Source organism: Maniola hyperantus, chromosome 12 (assembly GCF_902806685.2).
Source record: "Maniola hyperantus chromosome 12, iAphHyp1.2, whole genome shotgun sequence".
Classification (NCBI taxonomy): Eukaryota; Metazoa; Arthropoda; class Insecta; order Lepidoptera; family Nymphalidae; genus Maniola; species Maniola hyperantus.
In genome coordinates this window covers 8566290-8586641 of record NC_048547.1, presented here as the reverse complement: position 1 = coordinate 8586641, position 20352 = coordinate 8566290, and the positions used below count along the sequence as shown (strand labels likewise).

General features: G+C 36.5%; 2 protein-coding genes across 3 annotated transcripts in view; one reads left to right on the top strand and one right to left on the bottom strand.

Annotated features, from left to right (window-relative positions):
- The window catches only part of LOC117987029 (uncharacterized), a 191278-nt gene that overhangs the window by 80044 nt on the left and 90882 nt on the right, over positions 1-20352 (bottom strand). The window lies entirely within an intron of this gene.
- On the top strand, positions 440-7962 carry LOC117987028 (uncharacterized). Of its 2 annotated transcripts, none has more exons than XM_034973991.2 (3): positions 440-643; positions 1369-1977; positions 5576-7962. In XM_034973991.2, exons 2-3 carry the CDS (start codon positions 1369-1371, stop codon positions 5789-5791), a joined length of 825 nt encoding a protein of 274 aa, XP_034829882.1. In that variant the 5' UTR covers positions 440-643; the 3' UTR covers positions 5792-7962. The 2 variants fall into 2 exon arrangements, with proteins under 2 accessions (XP_034829882.1, XP_034829884.1); XM_034973993.2 differs by lacking the exon at positions 5576-7962 and adding an exon at positions 4046-4286.

Genomic DNA, 20352 nt, shown 5'->3' with positions numbered 1-20352 from the left:
TAGAGAAAAACGGAATCGGTGCCAATGCCTGGTTAAAACCCCACTGTTTACTAAGCTATCACACTGATCACTAGGAATTTACTCTTACTCGTTGAGGAGTTCCGTTCTCTATCTTCAAAGATATTCATCAGATCTTCACCAAATTTATGTGGGACTATTTCTACGAGACTAAAAGAATCATCAAAATCGATACATATTTGGCGTAGTATTTGCGTAACAAACACAAAAAAACTGCCAAAGTGCGAGTCAGGCTCGCGCAGACAGACAGACAGACAGACAACAAAGTGATCCTATAAGGGTTCCGTTTTACCTTTTGAGGTACGGAACCATAAAAACATAGAGTCGATTGAGAACCTTTTTTGAAGTCGGTTAAAAATGATAAAAATATACTGAATATACTATAAATAACGCAATCAATAGTCCGCATATCAGGGTCGAAAATACCAGTCCAGTCTCTCACGCCACGACAGTTGCGCGTGCGCATATTTAGTAAAAGGTAGATGATAAAGTGTGTGAAACAAATAACGGTTTTTAATCAAACTTGTGATTTATATGTGTTTCAACTTTAACATTGTATAAATAGAATCATTGGAAACCAAGGAAGAGGAGTATTTAAGAGTATTCAGTCCTTTTTCAAGCAAAGGTAGGTCTCATTTCATGATTGTAAAATTATTATAAATTTTAGCCTTTCCAATCGTTACGTGAATATGTACTCTGAGCAAAATTACGTCTTAAGATACTAAATATGAGTTAAGTACCTAGGTAATTCGTAATAAGCATCGATGGTAATAAGTAATTATTGAGTGCACACTTCACAGTATTTGTATACAAACTGTAACACGGCAAAGTCAATGACCTAGTTTATTTATACACAGCTGATGTGTGTATGTAGTGTTGTATTTTAATGGCGCACACATAATATATAAGTATATTTCAAAAACAGAAACTGAAACTACGGCACACTGTACCTACGATATTTTCCGTGGTAGCTATAGATTTAGGAATATCTAAACGAACTCTGTGGCTGAGCGTTGAATTTGGACGGTAGTCCTAGCAAGAAACCTAGCTGTGATTTTAAATTAGTGTCTTTTTAAGTAGGTAATGCAGTTGTGTTCTTTATAAACTCAGATCTGGTTATTCTGAGATGTTCTATCTAGCTACCACAAATAAACTACTCCACATATAACACAAATAAATTCCACAAAATTTCCACGGGGTACGGGCAAAGTCTTATCTACCAAACCTTAGCGCTTTTAGCATTCCCATTTGTACCGTGAAAATAAATGCATCTTTATGCAAAATATGTATTTAATTTCATCAAACGCTTTAGCTTTAGGATAACTCGTTAATCTTTCGTTTTTGTTTTAGATGAAACGAATCGTAGTTTTACTGGCGATAATATTTTATGTGACGATGGTCAGAGGAAGAAATTTAAACGATGATAATCTAGAAAGTGAAGATATCGATGATGGACACCAGGACAAGCATGTCCGTGATCATACTAACAGTCAAATGAGACATCGCCGTCGACCTAGACAATCTTACTATAACCATTTTAGTTCTTATAACCCTTATGATGACTTTTATGGACGAAGAAGAGATGATAGAAGAGATTATTCCAGTCGCCAGCAAGAAGAATTACTTTCTCGGATATTGGAGCAAATAGAAGAACTGTCTATTCATATAAAAAAGGCACAATCACCTCCACCTGCACCGCCGCCTCAAATTATTTACGTACCTCTTCCTTATCCAGTGCCACAATGCATTAATCCAACCAAACCATTCACACCAAACCTAACTGATAGATGGAACAATATGAATGATAAAAATCAAAATTGGGGTTTAATACCTGGTAATTTAGGAATGGATAATGACGATGGAAGCGACGGTTCAAGGCCTATAAATCTCGACCCTGTAGTATCCGACGAGCCAACGGTTAAACCGCCCCCCGTCGAACATGGAAGCAGCCAAGCTGGGGTAAGACTTGAACAATTATTTCTGTACTAATTTAAGCCAGCGGGATTTGCATTGACTCCAGTCGGTAGAATAGAATAGAATAGAATAGAATAGAATAGAATGTTTTTTTATTCATGTAAACTTTTTAAAAGTGCTTATGAATAGTCAGGTAGTTTTAATTTACCACTGGTTCGGAATGCCGTTCCTACCGAGAAGAACCAGCAAGAAACTCGGCGGTTGCTCTTTTTAATTTTTCAATTTACAATGTTTTTATTATTATCATCTGTCAGGAATTCTGAATTCAGAGTGCGAATCCGGTTGTTAGATGTTTTTAATTTTTATTAAAATTAGTAGACAAAAAATCGAATCAGGTCAGTCTACATTTATGACCTTTTAATTAATAAAATTAAAGAAATTAAAATCAAAAAGTAATATAGTTATTAATTTTAAATAAATGTATCAAATGTTAAATTTCCATCACTATCCACATTAATATTATATATGCGATAGAGTGTCTGTCTGTTAGCTTTTCACAGTCCAATAGTTGAACCGATTTTGATGAAATTTGGAACAGGTGAAGCTAGCTTAAATCCCAGGGACGGACATAGGCGACTTTTTACTCCAGAAAATCGAAGAGTTCCCACGTGGTAATCAAAGGCCCATCCGCTTAACCAATTTATATGAAATTTGGTACAGAGGTAGCTTAGTCCCGGCAACTTTTTATCCCGGAAAAGGAAAAAGTTCCCGCGAAGAAAAAACCTAAATCCACCCGGACGAAGTCGTGGGCATCATCTATTTAAATATATAAATACAATTTCCTGCTAGTACACTGCTTTGAATCGCAAATAAATCGCATAAGACCCAATTTCACCAAGCATTTAACCCCCGTTTAGTAAAACATTGCAGTTCTGTCTTTCTTTGACAGATGACATGTACGCGATTTTCATAAAGGAGAGATACAAAAAATGTTTAATTAAACCATGGTTGTTTGCTTGGTAAAATTAGGCATTTAGTGCGTTAAAATTAACTTTCAAGTCATTTTAACTACATTGAAAGTGCAGTTTCCGAGCAACTGTATTCAAAATAATTTAAAGTATTAAATAGTTCTTCTGAATAACAAGTTGACATATTCAAATCAAACCTGGCATACCTACCTAGCAAACTAACTATTTGAATAATTTGAGTAATAACTATTTGGAGCGGGTACGACAGTCGAAAACTGCACTGGACGTTTAATTTTATTAAGATTTACTTTCTTTCTTCATAGTGCTTAGTATAGTAGTTATTTTATTCTGTCTTTCGTCACTAACTGGCTAATATAGCACCTATTAGTAAACTATATGCAAGTAATACCTACTTATACTTCCTTTCCCATGTGTAACTATATTGTTTACTACTAAGTGAGGACAGTGAGTGCAAGTTTTCGAATAAAACTACGTGACACCGGAGTTACGTAAATCTGTCTTTGTATGGAGATGTCAAATATTGGACTTTCGACGGACACATCGGTACTAAAACTACAATCGTGTGTACTATGCAACCTCTATATACTATGTACTAGTTAGACTAGTAATTACTAACAAAATTCGTATTCTATGAATCTGTCAAAATCCTGGCCATCAAGTTACAAGCAAAAGGAAGTAACAACCCGCAAACATTTTATGTGGAATGATCCGTCTAATTCGTAGTACATAGAGTTAGTTAGATTTATGGCAGCGCATGTTTACTTGAAAAGTAACAACACTAGAGCCTCTGACCTTGTAGGTCATATTCATAGTATAGTATAGATAAAGTTGGATCCACACCTGCGCACGCGCATGAACCGTGTACACAATGCGCATCGAACACCTATGGACGCGTCACTGCCTCTGTGCGCACGTGATTGTGGCGAACGTATAATATGTATATTACGGCTTTACTCACTCCCAAAAACTCACGACATGTGCACGCTGTGAATTGTACAACATGCACGCAAACCGCTCGCAAACCACTCGTGTGTGTTGTGTGCAAGGTTCATGCGCGTGCGCAGGTGTTGATCAGCCTTTGGAGTTAACGCTAGCTGACTAATGCTTGCCGTTCTTTTTGACAGTGTAAACAAGGCATGTCCAACTGTCAACGTTATGTAAGAAATAGAAGAGTGCAACCCTACCCAAGAATAGTACACAATAATAAGCACATAACACTTCTAAATTAGAAATATTATTGGATATAATCATACCAAATTTACCATACTAATTACCATACCAAAGACCACCATTACCATACTTCTCTATTTTTAACATAATATAAGTAATGAAAACTAACATTACTAAAATAAATTTTTGTGAATACTTTTGTCTTTTATTGTACTTTACCGGTATTCCAACTTATTTTACATTTTTTTAGATTATAGGTACCTATCTTACTTGGCAATGTAAAATACAAATTTTCAGACTGCTTTATGCATACTCGTATTATAATTATTATTAGTGAAGAGTTTACAAAATAACCTACTAGAAAAATTAATATAACAAAAAAATTACTAAAATACTTTTAGTACTAGTTAAAAAGTTATGACTATAATTCAGAGTTAGACACTTTGAATCTCAACTAAATAGTTTAGTCTAAAAGTACTTACCTAGCGTTTTCCTTTTTCCTGCCAACCTGCATATATAGGTGTCAGTATTTCAGAGATTTTTGTACAACCAAATTAGAAACTACTAGCTAATCAAGCTAATTTTTTAATGCCAAGTTGTAGGGCGAATATTTAAATTTTTTACCATTGACATTTGAAGGACCAATCTTATTGTTTCTCAGTTTCATCAGAAGATAGATCAGAAGTACCTATTTAGATTATTATTGATTTAGCGTTTAAACTATCGTGAGTGATTTCCATGATATATAATATCTCTCATATTATTATTGTTGTTGTTGTTAATAATGCCTTTATTTTTATCATCCTATTTTAAAAGTACCTACTCGAAAAGACAAAATTGTATAATATTATGATAAAACAAATACAGAAAGTCATAGCTTTATGGCGTTTCAGACACGGTGGTTTTTAAATTATTCGCATAGTAATTAAAAGCCAATTGTCTTTTTGCCAATGTCTCTAACGTTGGCGAACGAGTAGCTGGAATAAATTAAAGTGGTATCTTTAATTTGCTGGTAAAATTGTAACCATGCAGGGTGGAGAAATCCTTCAACGAGAATATGCATACAAATGAGTATCAATCGTTGCAATAGAACCCAGAACATTCTGCTTGTATGGTGGGCAGCACCGAGCACGGTTAGCAGTGCGCCCACTGATTTGGCAAAAAATAACGCGAGCAAAAACAGCGACATTTTTGGAGTTATTTGCATAACAAACGGTTAAATTAAGATCAAAAATTAAAGTAGATCACCAAAAAAGAAGCAAGTGTTGCACATGTCAATATTTTTACCTCCATGATTAAGAACAAAAGATCACATTTTAGACAAAAGTTAAAATAATTAGTTAATAATTGATTTTTTGTTTGAGAGAATTATGTTTTTATTTGATGGTCTTTTAGAATTTTTAACTTTAGATAACGTTAACTTTTCTTTAACCGTCTGATGTGCAACTGATCTTTAACTGTATATTTATGCACGTTTGTTACAGATGACAACGGCCAGGCCAAACTTCAGTGAACCGGGACGTTGCAAAGCCGCCATACTTGTGTGTTGCCAAGATACCAGCGACCGGGAAAAACAGCAATGCTTCGCGAACTACGGTTGCAATAAAACATATTCGCTTGCAAGATCTTGTGATCCCAATGTCCTAAAACGAGTTATTGCAGAATTCGCCGAGGCATACGCACCTATCAATAACACGTAAAAGACAATACGACATAAATTAACATTAAGTAGTACTCATCAGTATTCTATGGGCTGAATTTCCAATCGTCTTATAAACTTTAACTGATGAAATTTTAACAGATTTTCAAAACATCAAGATTCCTCCTTGGTGATTGAGAAATCAGACCTTAATTCAAACTAGCATTTAAGAAATAGTTAGCTATGTATTCTTTAAATTCCAACAGATTCCCTGTTGAAATTTGTTACTTCGATCGCGTAAACTAAAATATTGCTCCATTCAAGTAAGTACGACTATGTATACGAGTAGGCACATATCTATTAGATAACTAGCTGCCCTGGCGAACTGCGTTCCGCCTAACAGTCGATTCAATTTTTTTAAATGTTTCTCTCCGTAAGAACCATCCTCGTACTTCAAGGAATATTATAAAAAAAGAATTAACGAAATCGGTTCAGCTGTTCTCGAGATTTGCGATGAGCAACGCATTTAGTGGTTCATTTTTATATTAGATATTAGATTAGATTAGATGGATCTTCAATGTTATGATACAATTTTAAATACATTTTGAATTTAATTACATTTGAGTATACTCTGTAAACGAGAGTTAAATAGATAGATAAAAAATATTCATCCATGAAACAATAATTACAATTTACGCTTACAAAAAACAATTACTTGCTTAAATCTATTCAAATTATCATGGGAAATATAAAGATTTCCACTGAGCACTATAATCTATTTTTTAAATATTCTATGCTGTGGATTCGCTTATCAAATTGCCGACAACTGCTGACATCTAGGTATTTAGTAAAATAATAAGCAAGTAGGTTTGTTGCTGTAGGTGCTATTTATCCATATAAGTAAGCTATGTATGAAATTGGTGATCGTCAATACAAGCTTCACTGGATCAAAGGAGTTTTCAACTTCATATCGAGATGAGTTTTTGTTAATACTTGTCAGTATGATTTGGGGCCGTAATTTATGTTCCTATTACGGCACTCCACACGTTGGCCCCAACACTGTTTGCCCATGTGGATCGGGAAAATAGCATTGACCCCAACACTCGCGCCAACGTTGGCAGTTGGCTCGTCTGTGTCGGTTTTTTCAAAGGAATCTGCGTCAACATTTGCGAAGTATCCACAATATGTTGCCGCCAACGTCAGTCTTGTTGCAATATACATCGAGTGCGTAGGTACGTCTGCCATCTTCTTTGACGTAGCTTTTTCTTTGTTTTCATTTAAAAAATGCAAATTATATGCATTTAGTACTGTAAAAGTGCTTAAAGCAATTTTTATTTCTTTATCGGACACCTTCACGTTGGGTCTGATGGGACAAAAATGTATTAATAGCCAACATGTGGATGCCTCACGAAAATAACCGACCCACGTTGGTACGAACGTTGGTACGAGCATTGGTACCAACGTGTGGAGCCGGCCTTAATATTCTTAACTGTTATTGTTACGAAAATACAACCGTTAGTTTTAAGTAATTTTTTCCTATATACGTAGGTACCTAATCGTCAAATAATATTGGTATTTTCCCAATAACAACCACAATTCCACAATTAGTATATACATTACATTATTACTTTATCGTTACAAAACAATATATTTATTAGTGTTAATGCACTAAACATCTCCAGTGTTTAACAAATATTTTACAATTGAAGCGCGTCAAATGCAACTGTTTGTTAGATAATGAATTTTTTAATGCATCTTAATGTCTTGAACTAATTGCTTAATTGAACATATTTGAATTAGGGAGGTACTTACATAATGTGAAACGGAAACTACCATATTTATAAAAGTACCTGAAGCCCTAAACACGGAATTAGCAGCTATTTATTACCTATGTTTTAGCATTATGCAATCTTTATTATTATTACCTAGCGGCTTAAGTTAAAACCGTGAATTACCTTTTTGAAATAGGTTGGTTTTTGTGACAATCTTATTTCCTTATTTGACCTAAATATTAGTCGTTAGTTTATATAGAGAAGTTGATTTTGTCAGCAGAAGCGTTTATTAGTTGCTTATTATTATTAATTAATGTTGTTTAGTATAACATGCGCTTACCTAATACAAAGGCAGCTCTAATGATCCTAGTCTATAATTTCCTATCAATTAGTTTAAGTATATAATATGCGATGATTGAATGATTAAACAAATAACAATAAAGATTTTTCTATTTATTTACTTATTAATTTTATTTTCAAATAAATGTCATAACTAAATAGTAATAAAATATAAATTAATAAGGAAAACCGTAATTAAAATACATGGATAAATACTTGTATAAAGTACCTAACATAACTTAAACAATGTCATAAAAGGTGTTGTAAATCATTATTTTTTCCTGTGCCTTCAAGGAAGAAAGAACTTGTTGTACTTACTAATCTTTAGGTATATCAAATTCTAATATTAAGACAAAATGTGTGTTTTCTTTGCAAAAAGTCAATACTAAATACTAATATAATTGTAGGTACTTATATAAATAAATAAAAATCTCTAGCGGGATGATTCGCTAACTCAGTGCCTGCTAACGATGCTTCACTGAGTGATATTACAATAAATTTTCGTAGTAAACCTTCAATGTATTAAAAACATCGATGTATTAAAAATAATTAATTAATGTCACATGAGTTTGGTGGCTATCATTCTGTGGTAGACACTGAGTTAGCGAATCAGTAGGCTGATCTATCAAATCAAATCACAGCCTAAACCTTTGACGTAAGTAAGTAATTAATCGCAAAGAAGTACAGTTTTTAAATGACAAAATTCTACGATATGCCTGCCGCCACATAAGGTAATACAAATATTTCAATATAATATTTTATGTTATTTTGTTAAAATTGGTAGTACCTAACCTATCTTCATTCTTCACATATTTACTTGTAGAATATTGGCATTGAATACCAGACATACCAATTACCATATGAAAAGTGTGTAAATTTGTCCTTTACTCACGCCGCAATGGAGCAACCGCGGATCGACGTGTTTTTTTGGATGTGTACTTATCCTAATCCTAATCCTAATAATATTATAAATGTGAAAGTGTGGATGTTTAGATGTTTAGATGTTTGAATGTTTGTTACTCAATCACGCAAAAACGGCTGAACGGATTTGATGAAATTTGGAATGAAGATAGATTATACCTTGGATTAACACAGGCTACTTTTTATCCCGGAAAATCAACGAGTTCCCGCGGGATTTTGAAAAATGTAAATCCACGCGTACGAAGTCGCGGACATCAGCTAGAATTTTAATAATTAAAGACAACATAGATTTTTACCCCAGAAAATGAAAGAGGTCCGAGGGGATTTACCTATCTATAGCAAAAACCTCAATTCAGGCGGATGAACATGCGAAAGTTTGGATGTTTGTTACTTCTTTTGCGCCAATGACTGAACCAATAAATTTACCAGCTGAATTTTGGAATGGCGGTAGCTTATATTCTGACTAAACACATACAACTTTTTATCTCGGAAAAGAGTTCCCGCAGGATTTTTAAAAAACCCATATCCACGCGCACAAGTATCAACATCTAGTGTAGGTATAAATAAGTGTGTTGCTCACCGAATTTAGTAACTAAGCATACAGTCAGCGTCTACATTCAATCAAGTTCAATCAAAACTGTAGATATAGGTAGGTACGGTGGTGTCTAGAAGTAAAACTAAAAACTGTATGAGCCAATTTCACATTGCAAATAAGCAGTGCTGCCTTGTTCAGTGAGTCGTTTTGTCGTGCTGTTGTCGTTAGTCTCTGCCTAGGCAAACGTTTGCCGTGAGACTCGGACTGGACTCAAGACTAGGTACATCTGAGTAGTATTATTTAAGTCCATTGATCTCTAACGGTGCTTACAGGGCAACTACAGACTGAGCCCATGCAACGTAATATACTTACAACACAAAGACATCTTTCATCTGACGTTCTGACTTTATGTGGAACTAGATGATACCCATGACTGCGTCCGCGTATACGACACTAAATTTCAAACCCCTATTTTACCCCCAGGGGTTGAATTTCCAATAATACTTTCATAGCGTTAGCATTCAATTCAAATGTTTTCATTTGCAGAGAGTCAATGAGAAAGTTTTAAAAAAAATTAGCTATTTTATAAGAAACGACTTTTTCATGCTGTTTTTCAAACTTGGAAACATTTCAAGGAAATGTTTTCAAACTTCAGACACTAATCCGATCCTTAAAATAGATGACTTGAAAAAAATTACGATCGAATTATAGTACGCGACAGGTCGAGATGGCAATCGTGGTGGGGACGCCCCGCACACCCACATAGTCCCCGCACTAAGCCGAACGGGATAGCGCGGGTGATGTGCGGGGTGTCCCCTCGCATCATACCCCGATTGCCATCTTGACCTGTCGCGTACTATAGAATAGGTACGTCATCTTTTAAATTATCGATTGAACATGTGTGGGATTTAAAAAAATCTCCCACCACTTGAAGTCCATCTTCATATCTTTTCGTATTTGACTCGATTAAATGAATAAAGAAAGAATAACATAATATTGTTAGAGATGATGAAACTAAATCAAGCCATTCTTAAATTTAGAAAAATTAATTAAATCAATAATGAATGCCTTTTAATTAAAACGTAATGCATTTCCAGCATCATCAATCATTTCTGATTGGCTGTTAGTAAGTAGATAGTTAGTTATACCAAAGATAATATATTATTGGTTATACATTAGTGCAGTTCGGGCGACTTAATAAAACAACAAAAGTGGGATCAGGTTTGCGTGCTGCTATAGTTTTCTTTTTGGGTTCGGTTCAGATGCTCGTTGGGTTAAGAGGAATAGGGATGCCTGCATGCATCATACGTAAAAAAACTAGTTTAATTTCTTATGAGGTGATTTGATAATGATATGGTCGCTAACTATATTATGGACCTTAGGAAGTTCAGAGTCACTCACTGAGCGATGGAGAGAGTTGTGCTCGGAGTTTTTCTACGTGATCAAAAATGAGATTCGTAGAAGACCCAGTGTAATACATATTGCTCAACGATTTGCGAAACTGAACCACATGAAGGCTGAACTCACTGAAGTAGCAATGGCCCGAACCCATCAAATTCTAAGGTATTGGATAGGTGACTTATCACCGCAAAGCGCAGTGTTGTTAGTCCCATTTCTAGTTGGATAACTGTGATGACGGTGATGAGAAGAAACGAGTTGAAACTGAAAGGAGTCGCTGGATACAAACACCACAAGATTTTAATTTCTAGGGACTGCGGTGTGTGAAAGTGCCTATCGAAGTTTTAGTCCTGTACCCGTAGTACAAGATTTTACGTCTCACCAAACGAAACCAAATTCGAGAGTCAAAATACTTCTGCAGTAAAATGGACCTAAACAGCCTTGAATTGAAGTCAAATATTCAATGCCACTGATTTTAATTTCGCAATGTTTCCGCTTGGAGCGCTGGCTGTAGAAGTGTAGACAAACTTGAGCTTTAAAACAAGGCATTTAAGATCCAGTTTACTGTAACGCGGAAGTATTTCGACTCTCGAATTTGGTTTGGTTTGGTGAGACGTAAAATCTTGTACCTACTACGGGTACTGAGTCGTCGATGTTAGTACAATTACTATTTACTACCCATATTATAAATGCGAAAGTGTGTTTGTTTGCTGGTTTGTTGGTTTATTGATCTGTTGGTTAGTAGTTCAATCACGTCGCAACGGAGCAACTGATCGACGTGATTTTTTGAATGGGTATAGTTAAAGACCTAGAGTTACTTACATAGATTACTTTTTATCCAGGGAATTCAAAGAGTTTCTACGGGATTTTTAAATACCTAAATCCACGTGTTTGAAGTCGCGGGTATTAGCTAGTTGTTTAATTAAGGAGGGTAGGTACTAGGTAGGAGGGGGTAGGCAGGTAATAAATATACCTACTTCAGTTTAAGGTACTGATGACTCGCTCAGGCTACAAATATGATCTTATCAAATACGTTGTACCCTGCATTTGACCACAAAGAAATTTTTGAGTTGCATAAATATTTTGGGAAAAAATGACTCAAGCATTTGGTTGTTAGTAATAAATTGTTACCTGTAGTCCTTGATGAGGGTTAACAATAAAGTGATGATTCATCGGAAGTAAAATAGGTGACTAACATTCATATGCAAATTCATACATTATAATGGTGATAAGGCATTAAAAATACGTTCATAATATTACAATGCAGTTTGTATTATAATCTTATTCATCAATCATCATTAACATCATCAACCGATAGACGTCTAGGACATAGGTATCTACTATCTTGTAGGGACTTTCACACGCGACAGTCTTGCGCAAGCTTTCTTATGAAGCTCATAGTTAGCGACCATGTCTCGGATCCTTATGTTATCTTATTATGAACGTAATTTTTAATGAAATTGTAAATATGAGCTCGTTTTATCCGTTATAGCGTCTGACGCACTTCAACTGCGACTGTGCGGACAATTTCGCCGTGTGCAAAGGCCCTGATGATCACATCATTTGTTCTGATACTTCTTTTTTTATTCCATGACAAATAGCCTTTGAATGCGATTCCCACCAGGTGGTCCAAGCGGGTTAATTTAGCGAAAAACGCACTAGTCAAGAACCCCTAGGAGTAATTTCATCCCGCACCGGATTACGCTAATCCGGGCGTAATCCGGTGAAAAACACTTGGGCGGGACGTCCCCACCTCCAATTGCCATCTCGACCTGTCACGTACGTCATCAACAACAAAAATTGCTAAAATCGGACCACTAGAAATAGTTTATTTTCAAGATGGCCGCCGATAACATTAAAAATCGGCAAAACTAGGCCAACTTAGTTAATTTTAAAAAAATATTTTAATGCCTAACTTACGGGTTTCATGGTCAAGGAACTCAAAAATATGAAAACTACTTGTTGCCAGAACATTATAAATGCCCCTCCTAGTTAATAAAGAAATGAAAGTGGACTAACTTGGAAGGGGTATGGTACAGAGTAGGTAATTAATTCCACAACCCTAATCGGTAACCCTCTAGGCGGCTTATTACCACGCAAACACGCAAAGATGATAAGTAGATTATGTTCTTATCATTAACCACGGGTTTTCTATTTTTATTAGATTCACAAAAGAGTTCAAGTAAACACGGTGATATACGTCATAGAAGATTGTAGCGTCGGTAGATACGTACCTAGGTACGACTTTTCTCTACTTAATCTATGAAACCTACATCCCCGAATTAGTTCAATGTAAAGTAATTTTTATTTTGTCTTTCGTCGTTATCCAAAAATGAATCATACTTATCTCGAACATTAAAACTGTACAAATATTATTTAGATATGCTTTATCGTGGGTTTCTACAAGATATCGAGGCACAAAGGCTCAGCTTGTAATAACATACTTACCTACAATACGTTTTGAGTAACATACCTATCGGGGCTACCTACAATGTTTAGTCAATGTAGTAATGGTAAGCTAACCAGAAGAAAACGCACCTGGAAGATAGAGTACATAATAGTTCAATGACCAGAAGAAAGAGGATTTTTTTCTACTGACTTTACGGCTTTGTAATACATTGACATAGGCTACTTTTTATCCCGGAAAATCAAAGAGTTCCCACGGAATTTTGAAAAAATCTAATTCCACGCGTACGAAGTCGCGGGCATCAGCTAGTTTCTAAATAAATGATATGCGCTATGGACTTTATCCATTTTTATCACAATAAATGTAAAATATTGGGTCGCCTGACTGCCTACCGAGTACCGATCAACACATAGGTATGTATCTAGCAACTAAACTAAACAAAACCAAAAAGCTCGCGATATATTGCCTCCATAGTATAGAAATATTATGCTGAAAAATTTAACTTTTCTGCATTGCTTTTCTGTGTACTCGCTTGCTCTCGAATTCGAATCCGGAATAACGGATAGCTAGATAAAATATAAACTTAGTAAAAGTTGTTTTAGAGTAGCATATTATGTATGTTACTTTCAGTAAATATTACGTAAACCTTTTTTTCGCTAATCCATACTAATATAAATGCGAAAGTGTTTTTGTCTGTCTGTCTCCTAGCTTTTCACGGTCCAGCAGTTTAACCGATTTTGATGAAATTTAGTATGGTGTTAGCTTACATCTCGGGGAAGGACATAGGCTACGGGATTTAATCCATGCGGACGAAGTCGCGGGTATCATCTAGTTTGTAATATAGAATTGGCGTGTTATTTATTACATTACCTACCTATATCTTTTGTATAAAGTCCAAATAACTTACCGCCTGCGTGATTTTAAAAGCAAATATGCACGCTAGTAATTTTTTTTTTATAATTAGAGTTCCGTGCCAATATGGTAAATATGTAATCCTTATGGTGCGACTTTCTCCGTCCGTCAGACTGTCTATCACATTATTTTTAGGGTTCCGTACCTCAAAAGGAAAAACGGAATCCTTATAGGATCACTTTGTTGTCTGTCTGTCCGTCTGTCTGTCAAGAAACCTACAGGGTACTTGCCGTTGACCTAGAATCATGAAATTTGGCAGGAAGGTGGGTCTTATAGCTGGCATTAGGGGAAAACTAAAAACCTTGAATTGGTTACATCACACAAAAAAAAAATTGTGGTCATAAACTAATAATTAGTATTTTCAATTTTCGAAGTTAAAGATAACTATATTAAGTGGGGTATTATATGAAAGGTGCATTCTAAAACTGATTTTTATTTAATTTTATGCATCATAGTTTTTGAGTTATCATGCAAAATGTCGAAAAAATACGACTGAATTACGGAACCCTCGTTGCGCGAGCCTGACTCGCACTTGGCCGGTTTTTCAAGTTACTAAAAATAAGTTGACTAGAATTAATTAGTACTTAGAATAGGATTTTTTAGAAATCGCTTCTGAGTATTAAATTGAGTTTATGAATGTAGTCGACTGCTTTTCCATGGCTTTTCCTGCCAAGATACAGGAAGAGTTAGTTTACTAGTCGTTTTAATCAAGTTGCTCCTTATTTAGGACCGGCCCTTCCATAGGTAAAGGATGCGAACGGCAACGTCATAGGATGTAGGCGAATGATTTTAAGCCCTTTTCGACATATTGTATTGTATAAAACGGGTACATACCACGATGATTAATTATTAGTCGTCATCACGACTCATGCAACCGAGTCTCGAAATATCAGCAGTTAAAAATCGCTTAATTATTCGTGGTATGTAACCGTTTTATACAATACAATATTTCGTAGGAGAAGTTACAAGAGGCGTCAATAATATTTTAGCGTTTAAACTATCGGGAGTGATTTCCATTATACATATAATATCTGTCCCGGCTTTACTCACGTGTTTAGTCGACGTTAGCCCAACTAGTTTCGAACCCATCCGGGGTCCTTTTTCAAGGGAGTCATTTCGCGCACGCGCCGCGGTTGTGACTGCGGAGTAAAGCCGGGACAGATAGTATAGCGTCAATAATAATTAATTCGTCTATAGGGCACCGAGTTTTCTTGGGTCTGAGCTGTCCTTACATAGGTACCTACTTAGCACCCGTATTTGTAGTTGTAGAGCAAGTAGAATGAGAAAATGAAAAATTCCCATAGAAATAAATTGGATTTAGTAATAAAGTGAAGCTTTACTTGATCGACGTGATTTCGAAGCGTCTAATTTAAGAGCTAATTTACGATTTTGTAAACCGTAGTCAATTCACGTACATCTAGTCACGATCCTTCGAAGACCATTGCGAAATGATGCAAAATGCGACACTGCGCAATTGGCCTTAGGTACAATAACTAAGCAGTTACCTATTTACTTGTAATTTCTGAGTCAAACTCGGACTCGAGGTCCAACTTGCGTGCACTAAAGTGTGGGCATTCGTTCAGGAGTTCAGGACATCTGTTTGCTCGGTGTCTGAGGACCAGAAGCATCCGGGTGTCGCGGAGCTTAAAGCGAGATAATGTGCAAGTCCACAGTGACCGTAAATTACCTACTAACTTATAAAGTAATAAATAAGTGAACTTTGAAAAGGTAGAAAAAAGAAAAATCAATATTAATTTTACCGACCCTCAAGGATCCTGAAATATAAATATCAGGGGGTTTGCTGAAAAAAAAACCTATTTACTTTGATTTGGATTTACAAAATAGCAATCCCTGAGCCATATCATATAAAAAAGCGTTGATAGCCTAGTGGTTAAGACGTTGGCCTCCTAGGCGGGGGTCCAGGGCTCCCGGGCACGTACCCCTAACTTTTCGGAGTTAAGTAGGGAAAACCTTGTTTTAACGGTGTCTACGGTTAGGTACCTACTACAAAATATGGATACGTGGTAACTGGTAAGTGATACCCGTTAAAAACATTGTTTTATTTTAACAATTGTTTTGTATTAAATAGATAATAAACATAATTAATGCAGACACTGAAATAAAGTACCTACGTATAATTATACACAAAGAAGAGTGAATAAGACTTTATAGAACTAAAGTAATTTTACTAGCTTATGCTCGCGACTTCGTCCACGTGGACTACACAAATTTCAAACGCCTGTTTCACCCCCTTAGGGGTTGAATTTAAAAAAATCCTATCTAAGCGGATGCTTAAGTCATAATAGCTATCTGCATGCCAAATTTCAGCCCGATCCGTCCAGTTGTTTAAGCTGTGCTTGATAGATCAGTCAGTCACCTTTTCCTTTAAACTATTTTAATCTATGTATTTATATCTACAGTTAGCCATAGTCATTATGGGTTAAATTATGAATCAACCATTATACATGGTTTTTAACACGTGCAAAAATAGATATCCCTAACCAGAATATGATTCAATATTGACTTGCAAAAAAAATTCCTGCTAAAATATTAAAATACCTACATAGTACATACCATAGTAAATACCTGACTAGTGTCACACCCCCTTCCTACAACTCAGCGTAATAATACGAGTATGAGTGTTTCGTAGTAGTAAAGCCGTTATAAATAATATTATCTCCCTGTTTAAAACCAAACTACTTAATATTGTAATGTTAATAATAGAATCTATTCTGAATCTACGTCATGATGGTCATGGTTTATCCGGAAAACATTTTGGGGTCGTAGTGGTCGGACGCTAAAACGCCAATGAAAGAAGATACCTATAATACCTACGCGACAGGTCGAGATGGCAATCAGGGTGTGAGGCGGGGGATGCTCCACACACCCGCACGTCACCAGACTAGCGCAGGGGCTGTGCGGGTGTGCGGGGCGTTCCGATTGCTATTTCAACCTGTCGCGTATAGATAATCTTGCTATTTCTTTATCTTTCTGCTCTTTCGGAAGGAAAAAAACTAAATTTTATAGGAAGGAGTCTTTCCTATTATATTTTGTTCAGGCTTATGTTCTTGCTAAGTCGTTTGCAATTTTTTCGGTAAGCAGTAAGCATCCTCGCTCCAAAGAACGTACCCACCGTTAATTCTTGTGACTAGCGATCGGACATCTGTAATCAGACGGAGTATAGAGTTCGGAGTTTCTTAACAGGACCAAATCAGAAATGAGGAGATCCGTAGGAGAACCAAAGAAAAAGACATAGCCCAACGGGTTGCGAAGTTGAAGTGGCATAGTTCGAAGAACCGATGGACGTTGTGGTCTCAAGGTGTTTTAATTGGGTATTTGCCTACTTTTGAATATGATAAATATTATTACTTTATTATAAACTAGGATAAAAATAATGACGTACCTACACTGAAAAAAATATTAAAATCCAACAAATATTTACAAAGTTACAGGCATTTTAATTTTGGAGTGGGAGGGTCTTCTATCCCTTTCTCGTAAAACGAAAATTTGTATGAAACCGCACGAAGCTACTATGGCATTAGTAGGTGTGACGTCAAACTGCTGTATCGCTATCTCTGTCTAATCAGAAATATTTAAATGCTTATATAACTTTTTTCTTATTTGATCGATTTAATTAGTTTTTCAGTTAACGTCATTATTTTTATTCTAGTTTATAATCCTACTATCCTACTAATATTATAAATGTGAAAGTGTGGATGTTTGGATGTTTAGATGTTTGGATGTTTGGATGTTTGTTACTCAATCACGCAAAAACGGCTGAACGGATTTGGATGAAATTTGGAATGGAGATAGATTATACCCTAGATTAACACATAGGCTACATTTTGTCCCGGAAAATCAAAGAGTTCCCGCGGGATTTTGAAAAATGAAAATCCACGCGGACGAAGTCGCGGGTTAGTAAAGTAATAAAAAAATTGGAGTCAAATACCCAATTGCAACCTCGCACTGGATAGCGTAGACTTTGGCTACGTGGACAGAAGAGACATCAAACGGATCGCAAGGAGGCGCGGAGGAGGATCAAGGCGGTACTTCCACGGATGTGCTCGCTGGACTCTGTCTAATGCCATCCGTGCACCCTAACATCGATGTCAGTTACAAAATATGCGATTACAAAATAGTAGGTAAGGACCTAATTAATTAAAAGAAGCTGTGACTATCAAGTAATTTATGATTCGACATTTTAATGCTAATTTTATCAGGTTTAACAAGGTAGATGCGGTATTTAATTTAATTTAAATGTTTCTACACAAAGCCGATTTCTGCCATAATTATTATAAATTTAAACCTCCTTGATAAAACAAGTATGGTACCTGTGGTCTAAATTGGAATCTAATTAACTCATCAGTCTTCCTTTCCTATCTTCGAATAAAGCTTTTGGTGACCTCGCACCGGAAAGCGCTGTGTCGGTTAGTCCACCACGTGGACAAAATACCACGTGAATATAAGCGGCATTGTGGATTGTGGAAATCCCTGCAATATGAAGAAGAAGCTTTATGTCCAGCTGTGGATGTCAACGACAAAGATAGGTACTAAGTACAAAACGCAGCAGAGATAGGTTTGCAGGGCACACTAACACGCATCTATGTGTGAGTGTGTGATATTATCGATGCGTTACCGTAACGCATCGATAATATCACACACTTATAACGCCGTTACGTTGTGCTCCGATGCGATGCAATGCGTGCGATGCAATGCGTTGCGTTGCGATGCGATGCAATGCGATGAGATGCGTTGCGTTGTGTTGCGATGCGATACGTTGCATTGTGATGTGATGCGTAGTGTTGCGTTGCGGTGTGCTGCACTGCGACGCGTTGCGTTACGTTACGTTGAGATGCGTTGCGCTGCAATGTGTTTCGTTGCGTTGCGATGCGATTACCCTTCAATCACGTCCCAACGGAACAACAGATCAACGTGATTTCTTGCATGGGTATAGTTTAAGAACTGGAGAGTTACATAGGCTACTTTTTATCACGGAAAATCAAAGAATCCCCACGGGATTTTTAAAAACTTCAATTCACGCGTACGAAGTCGCGGGCTAGGAAGCTGCTAATTCTGAATTTCGACGGAAAAAATCGTCACTCGTGCGAAGTCGGGGCGGATCGCTGGTATTTTACGTTACAAAACGAACTCTACACCATTATTTCATATTCACAGTTACAAAGCATTTTATCCGGAAAAGTAGAGCACCCTTTCCGTACACCGGAACGGAAACCCAGTATGTATTATATTTCATCATACACTTCCACTATGGTATCAAAGTGACGTCAGAGTTGTAAGCTTACTGTATCGGAAAAACCTCAAATAGCGTGATGAGTGTTTCTAAGCGATTTCATACTTACAATTACAGGTACTTGACGGCAGAAGTTCAACAATCAACAGCATTGAACAGATTTCTATGGCCGGCGCTGCATCGCATAGCTAAAGCCAGCCAGTCGTATTTGTTTGAAAGATAAAAGCTAATTTTAAAAATCTACTGAACGAGGTATGTATCAGTAGAGTGTATTGTTGTTTATACGAAGACTAATCATTTCCAATTAGATGAGGCCCGCGACTTCGCCCGCATGGATTTAGGTTATAATAACCTCGTGGGAACTCTTTAATTTCCCGAAGAAAATAGCCTGGTCTTTAATAATTATATCCATGAAAAAACTAAGACTCTTTGCTCCGTTGCTGCGTTGAAGGACAAGCCAACAAACAACACACTTTTGCATTAGTACCTACTTGTTAGCGATTTATCGGAGATTTCATGCGTTTCCATTTTCTAAATTTTGCATATGGATACCTACTGCATTAGGGTCATTACAACTACACTAAGATAAGTAAGACCAAGATAAGATAAGGTGAAGGCTTTTAGCAAATGATCGTAAAAACAGCACTGAAATCCACTTAGAAGTTTGAAAGGTCAAAGCGAATATACACACACACACATTGCGACTTTATTTAATACTAGGTATATCTTAGCGAGGCAAGATATCCTAGTTGCGGGTTAGAGCCGCAATAAAGATATTTCGTTTTTGCTAAGCAGACTTAAAATAAATTTTAAAACCCAATGAAAATACCTGTGAAAAAGATTGCGTTCTCTGAAACGTTACGGCATACCTAGTGAACGAGTAATGCATCCGCTTATCACGTCCTACTGGATACTGATAAAGAGACAATGAAGTCATTCTGCATATTAGGTAGGTATAGTACGCGACAGATCGAGATGGCAATCAGGGAGGGAACGCCCCGCACAGCCACACGGCCTCTGCGCTAACCGAGCGGTCGAGCGAGGGTGACGTGCAGGTATGCGGGCGTCCCGATTACCCCGATTGCCA